The 14,832-nt window shown below is 43.9% G+C and overlaps 1 protein-coding gene across 1 annotated transcript in view; it reads left to right on the top strand.

Annotated features, from left to right (window-relative positions):
- Positions 1 to 14,832, top strand: part of ASTN1 (astrotactin 1) — a 318,570-nt gene that overhangs the window by 278,333 nt on the left and 25,405 nt on the right. The window contains exons 17-18 of the mRNA XM_061183080.1: positions 2,608 to 2,876; positions 12,618 to 12,751. Coding sequence (XP_061039063.1) covers positions 2,608 to 2,876; positions 12,618 to 12,751 — 403 coding nt within the window. The remainder of the gene's footprint in view (positions 1 to 2,607; positions 2,877 to 12,617; positions 12,752 to 14,832) is intronic.

Consider the following 14,832-nt stretch of genomic DNA (forward strand, 5'->3'; position numbering starts at 1 on the left):
TGTTTGGGGTTGCAGTGCCCTCTCGTGGCCCAATTTGTCTGTCAGACGGTGCACCCTAAGTGATGAATGGGCAGGGGTTATATGTCATATATACGGATGTGTATGTAGGGTGCGGGGGTAGTTTCTGGGTGTTTGGGGAGTAAAAGTGAGAGAAATTTGGTGGCATATTATTTCCCCCTTGAAATAAACTATACTCCATGTGAAGGATATGGAGGGGGATTTTTATTTTCCCTTTAGAGTTTTATTTTCCCTTCCTTATCTTGTGTCTCTCACAATTATGTCTCTCTCTCTCTATTTTTCTCTTTAGGATAAGTTTTATGGATTTGTTTTACTCAGCTTTTTATTATTTGATTGAAAGGAAATTGTACCATGGCTTTTTTTTTTTTAAAGTAGCCAGGTGTTACTTTTCCGTAAGTTTATTTTCTGTGGTACCAAAGTGGCCACACCGGATTGATCATGTCTTTTCTTTCCTCTCACAGAAGTCATTTTAGAACTGATATCACCATCTAGTGGTCATTTCCTAGAAATGCTTTTCGCAGCCTCTTTGTTGAATACTTTCTCAACCGGGAGGTTGAGATGACACGTGGATGGATAATGAAATTCTTGTGAGGGTCAGGAGGGCCAGCAAGAGACCCTCCAGCTCCCCAGCAAGGCTTGCACAGTGAAATGTTTTAAATCTTATCTTGAAAAGAAGCATGGTCTCTTTACTGATTTTTTTTTTTCTTTTTCATTTACTTTCTCAATGAACGAGGGCCTGTTTTTCTAGAAATCAGATCACAGTTGCAAAGCTCTCACCCCACGCCCACTTATCGCAGCCCAGTTCATACAGCCTGTTGAAGAAGATTGGAGACCTGGCCAGGGGCTGGGTGTGGAGAGTCCTGCCAGGTCGTGGCCGCTTTACAAACCCTCCCAGTGGGGTTCACTGAGTTTCATGAGCCTGAATGTCAATCAAGATGTACACCTGGCTTGGAGTTGACTCTGGGGCTAGCTGGTGTGGGCTTCTGGACCTCCTATTGGAGGCCATCATTCTTGGTTTTGGTGTGTGTGGTTATGCAGTTCTCTTATAACCTAGCAAGGGCTTGAGCTCAATCTTTGATCCGTTATTAAACAAAATGCACGTGTGAAATAAATTATATTCCATATTTATAGTTTCTAAGTGAGTCTTTGCCTTTGCACCTAGAAGGAATCTGGTGTCAATGGAGCTGCTGGTAAAAATGCCTCATCCGCACAGGGATGACGCTCCTGTGGGAAACAGCAGTGCTGAAATGCCTCTGGACACTTCCAAACCGTCTTACATTACATCGCAAACAAGGGTAGAATAACAGTGCTCCCTGAGCCCCATAAGAGGGAACTCTGCTATGAAGTCATAAGTCGCATCTCACAATTACCTTCTGGAACCGCTTTGCAAATCTTTCCAACCAGTTTCCCCAAAGATCTGGTCCCTCAAGCTTGGCACTCTTGATGAGCCTGAGGACCAGAAGGAACATTCTGTGTCTGCCTATTGTTTCCAAAAGCCCAGCCGTCTCCCTGAAATTGTTTCACGTTCGGACATACAACTGTGCCCAAAGGACCAGGGATCTCCTAAGGAACCCAAAGCTTTTTGTTAGCAGATTCTGCTTCCATCTTTCTTTAGACTTAATAAATTAAATGAAAAATCATGAAGGCTTGGAAGAGAAATATCAAGCAATGCTTTCTTCCATAGGGAAAAACTCTTCTGGTAGGCATTTCCAATGTTTGTCACCAAAAATAAATCAAGAGCTTCCCCAAATACCTTTTACTCATCAATCAAGGGCAATGTGGACCCATCTTTCAGGCTTTGTAGTGCAAATCTTTTTGAAAAAGTCAAACTTCCCTCTGTATCTTTAATACATTGATTAATAATGAAGCAGAGAAGTCCTGTTATTCCCTATGACTTAACGGCTTTAGGATCAGACAAGACTGGATTCAAATTTCAGATCTCACTGTACACTAGCTGTGTGATCTTGAGGCTCTTGGCCTCGCTTTCCTCATCTATAAAATGGGTGTAATGACAGAGCTCATGCGGAGACTTGTTATAGGGGTTAAGGGAGATCTTTAACAGATCTCACTTTCACTGTACAGACTTGATAAATCTTACTGATAGTTATGATGAAAACTATGATGATGATGCTTCAACATGCACTAGCCATTGTGTTTTGTGCTCTAAAAATAGTTGGCTGTTTATTTATAACCCAATGCTAGAGGTAGGTATTATTAATATCTTCATTTTTAGATGAAGAAAATGATTCATAGAATAATCATTGCTATTATTGTTTATATTATTGATGACAGCCATAAATCCTGCACAGATACTGCAGAAGCATCCGTCTGAAAGGATCCGTGGAGCTGATGATTCTCAGAAAGGAAGAAAACCTGTTTTCACGTTTGGAAGGATCATTTCCAGCTGTGTGGGTTTCTGGGAGGATGGGTTCCCCAAATTGAGTGGGATAACAGCATCACATTCTTACCCCCTCAGAGTCATTTTCTGACCTCTCAAGGACTTGAGTCTAGCACTCAGGGGCCACGAGGCCATGCAAGTCCCTGCTGTTTCACCTCCCTCACTGTTCCTTTTTATTTTGTGTCTGGCAGGCAACTCCCCATCCGACGAGTCAGAGGAGCGGGAAAGAGACCCCAAGGTGCTGACATTCCCAGAATACATTGCCAGCTTGTCAGAGTCTGGCACCAAGCGCATGGCGGCTGGAGTCCGCATGGAGTGCCAGAGCAAGGGACGGTGCCCCTCGTCCTGCCCCCTGTGTCATGTGACATCCAGCCCTGACACCCCTGCCGAGCCAGTTCTGCTGGAGGTGACCAGAGCAGCCCCCATCTATGAACTGGTCACCAACAACCAGACGCAGAGGGTAAGAGGCCTGGGACTCGTGGTTCAAGGTGGCATCAACAACAACAGAGGGCTTTCCAAATGGCCTGAGGAGGTGACAGGGTCAGCTGAGCTCAACGCTACAATATGGAGAGTGAGACTTTTTATTTTAACTACTCCAGCCACCTAATTTGCTTAGATTTGCATTTTTGCATATTAAATCAAATCAATGCATCTGCAACACCCATGGTGATGACTCAGGGGTCACCGCTTGGCATTTGTACAGGTCTTTGAGCAACAAGGGCTGGAAGGAAGAAGGGAGATAAGGAGGCATAGCAATCACAGTCACCAAAGCTTTGTTCAGAAAGCCTCAGGGGGTGGTTGTGGGAGGGGACTCAGCAGTACCACCCCCTCGTTGGCACAGCAGGTGGACCAGCTCCCCTAACTGATCCAAGACTGGGTCAGCAGGCTAGAAGGAGCACATTAGGTACAGATCCCCAAGGGAAGGATCTGCCCACCTTAGTCTGGAGGGGGTTGGTTTTCTGCCCATCACTCTGACTCTTAAGAACAAAACTCCACGTCCATGCAGATCTTTCCGCCTTGTGTTATGCAGCTGGGTCATGACATTTCCCAGCCACTCCTCTTTTTCCTCTGCCCCTCCCTTTCCCAAGGTGCTAGCAGGAAATGAATGGACCCAAAAGGGTAAGCTAAATAAATGCAGCAGAGGCAGTGACTTACCTCATTTCCTCGCTCTCTGATCTTCTCAAGGACGTTAAGAACAGAGCGGGTCAAAACACAGACAACAACAACAACAATGACAAAAAAACACAAAAGCTCAGGGTGGGGGACTTCTGAGACTAGGCAAAGCCACTTTGGGGAAAAGATATAGTAGAGTCACAGCAGTGAGCTGCTTGCCTGTCTGAGAGGCGTGTCTCTCCAGGTGGGGTGATAATTGCTTTCTCTTTTCTCTTTTAAGGGACACCTGGTGCATCACAGTTTGTTTCATAGGTGATGCTCAAACCAACAGGAGGGATTTTGCATGTGTGTCTGTTTCTCTCGCCTCTCTGCCTCTGCTACAGATACTTCATTGAGTGTTGGAAAATAAGGGTTTTCACAGGAACAAAAAAGATAAATTGTTCCTTTGGCCTGCAAATTTCTCTTCAGTCTGATAGAAGTGACTACGGGAAGAGAAGTGGGAGAGAAGAGACCACTGGAGGTGGGCTTGAAAGGATGAGGAGAAGGAGGGGCTTGTGTCACCATGGAAACCCCAAAGCTGCAGTGCTTTTAATCCAATGCCCAGCCCTCCCCTTACGTGTCCCACTCTGTCTTCTGTGAGCACCCAAGGCTGCTGCAGTTGGTACCCCAGGAGCTCCTGTGCCCTTGGCTGGGAGCAACAGAATCAGGGAGCTCATGCATAGAACCATCCTATGGGACGGGGCATGCGAAGCTGCAGACAGGCAAGAGCTTGGTGGGAGAGGGGGGCCCGGAGCCCCTGCTTCCCGTCGGGCCAGTACCAGCAGAATGAGGAAGCTGAAGGAAGTTTTGTCTCTAGCAACGCCCCTTTCTGGATCCCCTGCTTGCCAGAATTTAGCCCCTCCCTGTCTCCCTGCACTGGTCTTAGGAGAGTGGTTGAGAGATACCTCCCATCTGGCCATATTTTGAACCTTTAATTTCTAAACACATAGAAAGGTGGCCTGAGCAGGAGTTCAGTCACCATATCTGTTTCTTCTCTCTCTTCTTCCTTAGACATTTTCTGTGTTCACCATTCTCTCCACTCCTCTGCTTTTCTTTCTAATTGTGCCCTTTCTACCAAGGAATAGAGATGAGGAGTGATGAAGCAAAGGACCAGTGGAGGGGAGCTAAGTCCTGGCATTAGTAACTCGGTGTGTTCCTATCCCTACCTGTCTGGTAGATCTTCGGGCCAGTTTTCCAACCTCTTGGCCTCATTGTCTTCCTTCTGTCAGACTAAATAATCTCCAATGCCATATTTCAGTCTAGTCTGTGTTTGCAATTTAGAAACAAGTAGGTCAAACCATATAACAAACCAGGTGTCTCAAACCCAACAAACTTGAACTCACCACCTTCCACCCTAAACTATACCTGCTTGTGCTTCCACTTCAGTGAATGGCATTCTTTTCTACCAAGTTGCCCAAATTGGAGACCAGGGATGCTTCCTAGACTTTTCTTGTCCCCAACATCTAATCCATCACCTAGGGCCACAAATATCTCAAATCCATCCTCTTTTTATTATACCCCCTGTCACAGCCTAACTATTTCAGTCATCCTTTGTAATATCAGGCCACCATCTTCTTGTTACAGTAGCCTTCTTACTGGTTTCCCTGTTAGACGGGTCAGAGTCATCTAACTAATTAGTCTTAAGTCTAATATGGACTTCTGATCATATAGCAGCAAGGTAATTCAGTGGCTCTGCAGAATCTATTGAATAAATCTAAAGTCCTTAGCACATCATTACAAGGGCAGTTCACTCTCCGATTTTGTCTTCGCTTACATGGTTAGGCTGTACCCACTCTATACTTTGTGCTTTATCCTCCAAAATTTAACTCCTTGTACCTCCTTAAACAAAACACATTTTCTCCCATGCATCTGGCCCTTCAGACTTAGAACTCTTTCTCCCAGAAGTACCTTTTCCCACATTACTGCCGCTGGCAAACTCTTACTGTTACTTCCAAGTTTCAGCTCAAACATGACTCTCCCTTACACTCCCAGGCCAACCCGATGTTCCTTCATGTAGCTCCCACTGTATATGTGCATACATCTTTTAAAGCATGCATCACCTACTGTCCTAGTGTTTATATAGTTGTTCACTCTCCTCTAGACTATGAGAAACTTTCTCTTCTATGGAATCCCAGTGCCCAGCAGTAGTCACACATAGTTGGCATTCTGCAGAATGAATGAACAAAATGATGAATAAATGGACAAATGAATGGCTAGATGAACTTGGCTTGAAAGTTCAGCTGCTTGACTTCCCTGGTGGCGCAGTGGTTAAGAATCCGCCTGCCAATGCAGGGGACACGGGGTTCGAGCCCTGGCCTGGGAAAATCCCACATGCCTCGGAGCAACTAAGCCCGTGCGCCACAACGACTGAGACTGCGTTCTAGAGCCTGCAAGCCACAACTACTGAGCCCGCGTGCCACAACTACTGAAGCCTGCGTGCCTAGAGCCTGTGCTCCACAACAAGAGAAGCCACCGCAGTGAGAAGCCCACGCACAGCAAGGAAGAGTAGCCCCCGCTCGCCACAACTGGAGAAAACCTACGCGCAGCAACGAAGACCCAATGCAGCCAAAAATAAAAATAAATAAATTTATTAAAAAAAAAAGTTCACCTGCTTTCCTTAGAGAAAAATAATAAAAATTGGAAAATTTGGGCTTCCCTGGTGGCGCAGTGGTTGAGAATCTGCCTGCCAATGCAGGGGACACGGGTTCGAGCCCTGGTCTGGGAAGATCCCACATGCCGCGGAGCAACTAGGCCCATGAGCCACAACTACTGAGCCTGCACGTCTGGAGCCTGTGCTCCACAACGAGAGGCAGCGATAGTGAGAGGCCCGCGCACCGCGATGAAGAGTGGCCCCCGCTTGCTGCAACTGGAGAAAGCCCTCGCACAGAAACGAAGACCCAACACAGCCAAAAATATAAATTAATTAATTAATTTAAAAAAAATCTTTAAAAAAAATTGGAAAATTTGATTTCTTTTCTGGAATCAGGATTAAATCTAATAACAAACAAGGATTCCTATGCAATGCCTGGCACATTGTAGGTACTAAGAAAAATGTAGTTTTCCTTTCTCTTCCTTTCCCAAAGCGTTCCTTCTTGATTCCTCTCTTGTACCCTCATCCTACCTACACAGTTACCGCTTGCCCAGGATTTAGAGAGTAGGAACTCTCAGCAAATGGTCTGAAATGGCATTTAGAATGTTTGTCATCATACGTATTGTCATCATTACCTTTGGAAGGAAAATCTGATCAGGTTGCTCCCCTGTTTGAAACACTTTGATGGTTTCCTGTTGCTCTTAGAATGTGACACCCACCCCATATGGTGTCCTAAGGACTCTCTGTAATCGGCCTGCCACCCTCTCACTTTCTTAGCATCTCTTTGCCCCCGCTCCTCCCCCCCCCCAAGCTTTGTGACCGGATTACTCTTGACCTGTCCCCCCAAGCTCATGGAGGCCTTCCCAAACTCCTCTGTGAGATTGGCCCCCTCCTTGTCCCTCCTGCCACCATTTCACCCTTTTCTGGAGCCCTTATCATAGTTATGGTTATTTATATAACTTTTGTTTGTTTATTATTTAGCTGTAAGACTTAATGCAAGCAGGGGCCATATATATCTTATGCACTGTATCCTTAATGCTTAGGACAGGAAATCGTCCCTACAGGTACTTAGCCAATAATAGTCGATTGAAGACTGTAAGGCTGCAGCCATGATGTCCTCTTTATTCTGCTTATCTCAAAGGATGTCTGTTTTCCTAGTTAAAAAAATACACCTTTCGATTTGAATTTGGTTTAGTCAGGTAAAGCATAAAGTGAGTACCTACTGTGAACTGGTATTCATCCTGGAAGCTGGTGGATACGGTGTTAATCAAGAGAGCTTGATGTTTCCATCAAGCCTGAGATGTCAAATCCGTCCTGTTACCCATTTACTAACCTGTGACCATGAGCAAGTTACCTAACCTTTTGGACTCTAAGTGTCCTCCACTGTGAATCATGATAACTGTCTAACATGGAGCTCAAATTAAAGTGTTACTAAACCAAACTCGGGTCTGCTCACCCGCGCACAGTAAATCCAATCTACTGACACCAGATTGTGGTGAAGGAAAATGCAGCGTTTTTGTAAAGGTGCCAATACAAGGAGGACAGGTGGCTTGTGCTCTAAAACCCCAAACTCCCCAAACGCTTTCAGGAAAACAACTTTAAAGCCCGGGTGAGGGAGAGGGGTTGCAGGGTGTGTGATCAACTTGTGCACAATTCTCTGATTGGTTGATGGCGTGGTAACAGGCTGGTGTCGCAGGGGTTAACATTATGAGTCCTTGGGCTCCAGGAGGCCTGGGGGCTACTTGCTCATGGTCATCAAGTAGTTAACATCTTCCATTTGCTGGGGGGTTTTCACATCTGTAAAACAACTCAGGAAATGTGGGTCAGATACTATTATCTAGGCACTTCAGAGACGAGCTAAAGCAGAGGATATGGGGGAAGGGTCTGCCCCCAGAAGGCCCCATAGGGTCTGCTCCCTTACAAAAGTGTTAACATTTAAAGGGCTTTGTATCCTTAGGTAGGTTTATTCCTAGGTATTTTATTCTTTTTGTTGCAATGGTAAATGGGAGTGTTTCCTTAATTTCTCTTTCAGATTTTTCATCATTAGTGTATAGGAATGCAAGAGATTTCTGTGCATTAATTTTATATCCTGCTACTTTACCAAATTCATTGACTAGCTTTAGTAGTTTTCTGGTAACATCTTTGGGATTCTCTATGTATAGTATCATGTCATCTGCAAACAGTGACATTTTTACTTCTTCTATTCTGATTTGGATTCCTTTTATTTCTTTTTATTCTCTGATTGCTGTGGCTAAAACTTCCAAAACTGTTGAATAATAGTGGTGAGAGTGGGCAACCTTTTCTTGTTCCTGATCTTAGTAGAAATGGATTCAGTTTTTCACCACTGAGAACGATGTTGGCTGTGGGTTTGTCATATATGGCCTTTATTATATTGAGGTAAGTTCCCTCTATGCCTACTTTCTGGAGATTTTTATCATAAATGGGTGTTGAATTTTGTCAAAAACTTTTTCTACATCTATTGAGATGATCATATGGTTTTTCTCCTTCAATTTGTTAATATGGTTTATCATCACATTGATTGATTTGTGTATATTGAAGAATCCTTGCATTCCTGGGATAAGCCCCACTTGATCATGTTGTATGATCCTTTTAATGTGCTGTTGGATTCTGTTTGCTAGTATTTTGTTGAGGATTTTTGCATCTATGTTCATCAGTGATATTGGCCTGTCGTTTTCTTTTTTTGTGACATCTTTGTCTGGTTTTGGTATCAGAGTGATGGTGGCATTGTAGAATGAGTTTGGGAGTGTTCCTCCCTCTGCTATATTTTGGAAGATTTTGAGAAGCATAGGTGTTAGCTCTTCTCTAAATGTTTGATAGAATTCGCCTGTGAATCCGCCTGCTCCTGGGCTTTTGTTTGTTGGAAGATTTTTCATCACAGTTTCAATTTCAGTGCTTGTGATTGGTCTGTCTATATTTTCTATTTCTTCCTAGTTCAGTCTCAGGAGGTTGTGTTTTTCTAAGAATTTGTCCATTTCTTCCAGGTTGTCCATTTTATTGGCATATAGTTGCTTGTAGTAATCTCTCATGAACCTTTGTATTTCTGCAGTGTCAGTTGTTACTTCTCCTTTGACAAAAGACCTGTATGCAGAAAACTATAAGACACTGATGATGGAAATTAAAGATGATACAAACAGATGGAGAGATATACCATGTTCTTGGATTGGAAGAATCAACATTGTGAAAATGACTATACTACCCAAAGCAATCTACAGATTCAGTGCAATCCCTATCAAACTACCAGTGGCATTTTTCATAGAACTAGAGCAAAAAATGTCACAATTTATATGGAAACACAAAAGACCCAAAGGAATCCTGAGAAAGAAAAATGGAGCTGGAGGAATCAGGCTCCCTGACTTCAGACTATACTACAAAGCTACAGTAATCAAGACAGTATGGTAGTGGCACAAAAACAGAAATATAGATCAATGGAACAGAATAGAAAGCCCAGAGATAAACCCACACACATATGGTCACCTTATCTTTGATAAAGGAGGCAAGAGTATACAATGGAGAAAAGACAGCTTCTTCAATAAATGGTGCTGGGAAAACTGGACAGCTACATGAAAAAGAATGAAATTAGAACACTCCCTAACACCATACACAAAAATAAATTCAAAATGGATTAAAGACCTAAATGTTAGGCCAGACACTATAAAACGCTTAGAGGAAAACATAGGCAGAACACTCTATGACATAAATCACAGCAAGATCCTTTTTGACCCACCTCCTAGAGAAATGGAAATAAAAACAAAAATAAACAAATGGGACCTAATGAAACTTAAAAGCTTTTGCACAGCAAGGGAAACCATAAACGAGACAAAATGACAACCCTCGGAATGGGAGAAGATATTTGCAGATGAAGCAACTGACAAAGGATTAATCTCCAAAATATACAGGCAGCTCACGCAGCTCAATATCAAAAAAACAAACAACCCAATTCAAAAATAGGCAGAAGACCTAAATAGACATTTCTCCACAGAAGATATACAGATTGCCAACAAACACATGAAAGGATGTTCAACATCACTAATCATTAGAGAAATGCAGATCAAAACTACGATGAGGTTTCATCTCACACCAGTCAGAATGGCCATCATCAAAAAATCTACAAACAATAAATGCTGGAGAGGGTGTGGAGAAAAGGGAACCCTCTTGCACTGTTCGTGGGAATGTAAATTGATACAGCCACTGTGGAGAACAGTATGGAGGTTCCTTTAAAAACTAAAAATAGAACTACCATACAACCCAGCAATCCCACTACTGGGCATATACCCTGAGAAAGCCATAATTCAAAAAGAGTCATGTACCACAATGTTCATTGCAGCTCTATTTACAATAGCCAGGACATGGAAGCAACCTAAGTGTCCATCGACAGATGAATGGATAAAGAAGATGTGGCACATGTATACAATGGAATATTACTCAGCCATAAAAAGAAATGAAATTGAGTTATTTGTAGTGAGGTGGATGGACCTAGAGACTGTCATACAGAGTGAAGTAAGTCAGAAAGAGAAAAACAAATACTGTATGCTAACGCATATATATGGAATATAAAATAAAAATTGGTTCTGATGAACCTAGGGGCAGGACTGGAATAAAGATGCAGATGTAGAGAATGGACTTGAGGACATGGGGAGGGGGAAGTGTAAGCTGGGACGAAGTGAGAGAGTGGCATGGACATATATACACTACCAAATGTAAAATAGATAGCTAGTGGGAAGCCGCCACATAGCACAGGGAGATCAGCTCGGTGCTTTGTGTCCACCTAGAGAGGTGGGATAGGGAGGGTAGGAGGGAGATGCAAGAGGGAGGGGATATGGGGATATATGTATATGTATAGCTGATTCACTTTGTTATCCAGCAGAAACTAACACACCATTGTAAAGCAATTATACTCCAATAAAGATGTTTATAAAAAAATAGGGAAAAAAATAAATTAAGGGCTTTGTAAATTCTAAAGCTCTACACAAATCATAGTGATAACAGAGAATCCCTGCTCCCTTGAGGCTCCCAATCCAAGGAGGGGGGTCAGTATGAACTTTATGTCATCTCTTCTAACCTGGGATGGATGGGACATAGGATACTGGCTTTGGGCTTGGACATGTTGATTTTTGTAGGATTATCTCTTCTTTTTCTTTTTCTTATCCTCTTCTCTTTTTTTCTTTCTTTTAATTGTTTGGCCTAAAACTTTCCAGGATAGCTGTTTCATTTCTCTAATTTATCCATTATGTGTGGGTGTGGTGAGGATGAAACAGAGGGAAGAGAATCAAAGGCAAAGCAGAGGCTGCAGAGGTTGAGTTGACCTGGAGAGAAAGCCCTGAGCTTGCCCTGTGGCCGTCTTAGGCTCTCCCCCACCCTGGGCTGGGGTTGAGGCAGCAGGGCCTCACACAGGGGTCAGTGCCTGTCAGGCCCCAGTTCCTCACCAGGGACTTGCCCCTCTCATAAGTTCTGTTCCCTCAGTGATCTAATTTTATCTTGTTGTCCTTTAATTGAATAGTGAATATCTGCTGTGAAACCACTGTATGTAAAGAATTACTCTAGGTTCTATGTTATTTACAAGCTCCCACATAAGACCCAACCGTGTCATTCAAAGACAATAACGATTGCTGTTATTTATTGATGACTAACATGTACTATTTATATGCAACTAATGTGTGCATAGCATAGGCACTATGCCATGCCTTTTGGCATGTATTTATTTCATCTAATTGTCACAACATCCTTATAAGGAAAGTGCTGTTTTTATCCCATTGTACCGTTGAGGAGCCTGAGTTTATGTAATTTGCCCAAGGTCACATGGCAGTGGTTGGCAGAGCTGGAGTTCTCACCCAGGGGGACTGCCCCAGAGCACAGCTCTTAGCCTGTGTGTCACATGGTTTCTACCTTCTACGAGGAAAGAGAGGCCTCATGCATAATCACAACCCAAAGCAGAACTGCATACATATTGTAAGTGAGATACAAGGCGTGCTGAAGGAATGCAGAGGAAATACTGGGGCAGGGTGAAGAGGGCAGAGAAGCATGCTCAGAGAGGCATTTGAGAAAAGGCTGAGTGCCTCTGGCCCGAGGGAGAGTGGTCAAGACTGGCCCTGCTGAGCGTATGGGGAAGAGGTCATGTCTCTAGAACCCTAGGTGTGGAATTATGGTGCGGAATGGGAAGGAGGGAGATGCGAGGTGGAATAAGACTTGATTCCAAGATGACGGCCCTCAACCACAGGGATGAACTATTATGCTAATGAGACAGAGACACCCTACAGGTCCTACAAGGTCCAGGCTTCCCAGATACACTCTCCTGGGGTAGAAGTAAATGGAGACGTGGTGCTACAGGCTGCTGACTGGAGTTATTTAGGGCCAAGCAGAGCCCTGATGCTCTGTCTCTTGACTCTGGGCACCCAGCCCTGGCTCCCTGATGCTTACTCTTTTCTCTGCCCTCTCTTGCAGCTCTTGTTGGAGGCCACCATGAGCTCCCTCTGGTGCTCCGGGACAGGAGATGTCATCGAGGACTGGTGTCGATGTGACCCCACCGCTTTCGGAACTGATGGACTCCCTGCCTGTGCGCCTCTCCCACAGCCCGTGTACGATTCCCTTTCTCGGCCTTTCTCTTGCTTGTGTGCCTCGCCGTTATTCTGCAAACATATATTGAAGAGTGTCTACTCTTTTCCAAGCAATGGGCTGGGTACTGGGGAACAGAAAGAAAAACATGGTGCAGTGCCTGCCTTTGGGGCGCTTTCAGTCTTCTAGGGAGGCAAGTGAACCAATTTAACAGTAGCAGAAATGGTAGGATAAGAGTTATATGAGACATTTAAAGACAGCGTGAAAAGGAAACAGTCAAGTCTGAATTTGAAGAAGAGTGAAGGTTTCATAAAGGACATAGCACTTGAATTTCTCCCCAAAGGTGGAGAAAGCAGGAGAGCATGGCTAGAAGAAAAGAGAGGTAAATGTAATGTTGCAATGGAGGAAGATAGAGATCAGTAATAAGACCCAGGACAACAACACACTTACTGGGTGTCGGGCAATGTGTGGAGCAGTTAGGTACAGTTATCACCACCCCCTCTTTAATAGGGAAATGGATTCAGATGGACTGAATAGTTTTTCCACGGTCATAGAGCAGGAAGCAGGGCCATAGCTAAGAGACCGTGATCTTAACCATAATAGTATAGTACACAGAGGATACAACTGAGAGATGACTTTGGGTAGAACCAGCAGGGTTTGGTGACTGGTTGACTGTGGGAGTGAGAAGGAAGGAAAAGTTGAGAATGGACTTAAGACTTACGACCTCGGTGGCTGGGAAGATGAATAGGCTACAGCTGAGAAAAGAAGCATCACAGGATAAGCAGGTTTGAGGAGGAGGTTGGTTCCCTTTGGACCTGCCTTAGAATTATAGTGGGGCAGTCCTATAGAGATAGTCAGCGGTCATGAGGAAAGATGATCTGGAGCCCTATAACAAAGTAAACACTCGAGATAAGAAGATTGAACTCAGCCTCAAAGAAATGAGAAATGGAACCACAGCTGTGAGAAAGGATGCTCCAGAATGACTGTCAACTGGGAAGAGCAGAGGGTCAGGGATGTGCATTAAGGGGCATCTGCATTTGAGGGGTGAACAAAGTACAAAGGGCTGCAAAGGTGGCTGAAAATGAACGTGTCCAGTTTTCATACACTCAGAGGAAGGCTGAAGAGAACTGGCTGAACTCATGTAAAGGGCAGGAACCCCTGTTAGCCTTGAATGTGGCATCTGCCATGGGAGTGAAGCACAGAAATATTGTGTCTAATAAAGAGGGATGGTAGGACGAGCTGGAGGAGCATGGATTGGTAAGGCAAAGAGAGCCCAAAGGGAGGATTAGGACTCAGTAACTGCAGGGCTGACTAAGCAGGAGCAAGATGGCAGGAGGAAACCAGCAAGTGAGAGGCTGGTCTGTGTGCATACTGCCATCTGGTCTGTTCCATGAAAGTGTGGGTGGGCATTAAAGGGCCAGGACTGAGCAGGAAGAACATTGAGAAAGAGGAGAACACAGTGGTACAGGGTCATTACAAGCCAATGTCTTCTTTTGTCTACAGGCCTTCTCTATGTGGGTCATTTTAGACACACCAACCATTGGCTTCTTGCTGTTTACAGCCATGACTTAGACCTCTTAGCTCAAAAGAGAATCAAGCCCATTATTAGTAAAAGGTCTTTCTTTTGGTAGAAAGGGAACTCTAGAAGATGGTGCTTCTAGACCGATTCACCAACTAAGAAAGCTACCTTTGACACACAACACTAAAGCTACCAAATTGTTATCAGGTGGATGCCAGATCCAGCCATTAGTGTCCTGGGGCTGATTTCATTTCTAAATCTGCATTTACTAAACGTCATAGCAAAAGAGATCAAATTGGGCTAAATTTCCATAAACAGGAACATCTGTAAAGGACTTCACTTTTCTTGTCAACTCTAATCACTTCTTCCAGCAGCAAACCGTAATTTCTTGAATTTTTATCGGTAGTTGGATATAGAAATGCACTCTAGTTTTACACAAGCCTGTTTAAATCATACACACTCCTATTTCTCAGTAGAGGCCAGCCTTAGTCCATATTTTCACGGAATCTGAGTTCTCAGTAAGGCTTAGTTACTTACTTAAGCTTCCTAATGCTTTTTTCTTCAAAATAGTCCTCTGCATATGAT

The sequence above is a fragment of the Eubalaena glacialis genome, chromosome 3 (genome assembly GCF_028564815.1).
Source record: "Eubalaena glacialis isolate mEubGla1 chromosome 3, mEubGla1.1.hap2.+ XY, whole genome shotgun sequence".
NCBI lineage: Eukaryota > Metazoa > Chordata > Mammalia > Artiodactyla > Balaenidae > Eubalaena > Eubalaena glacialis.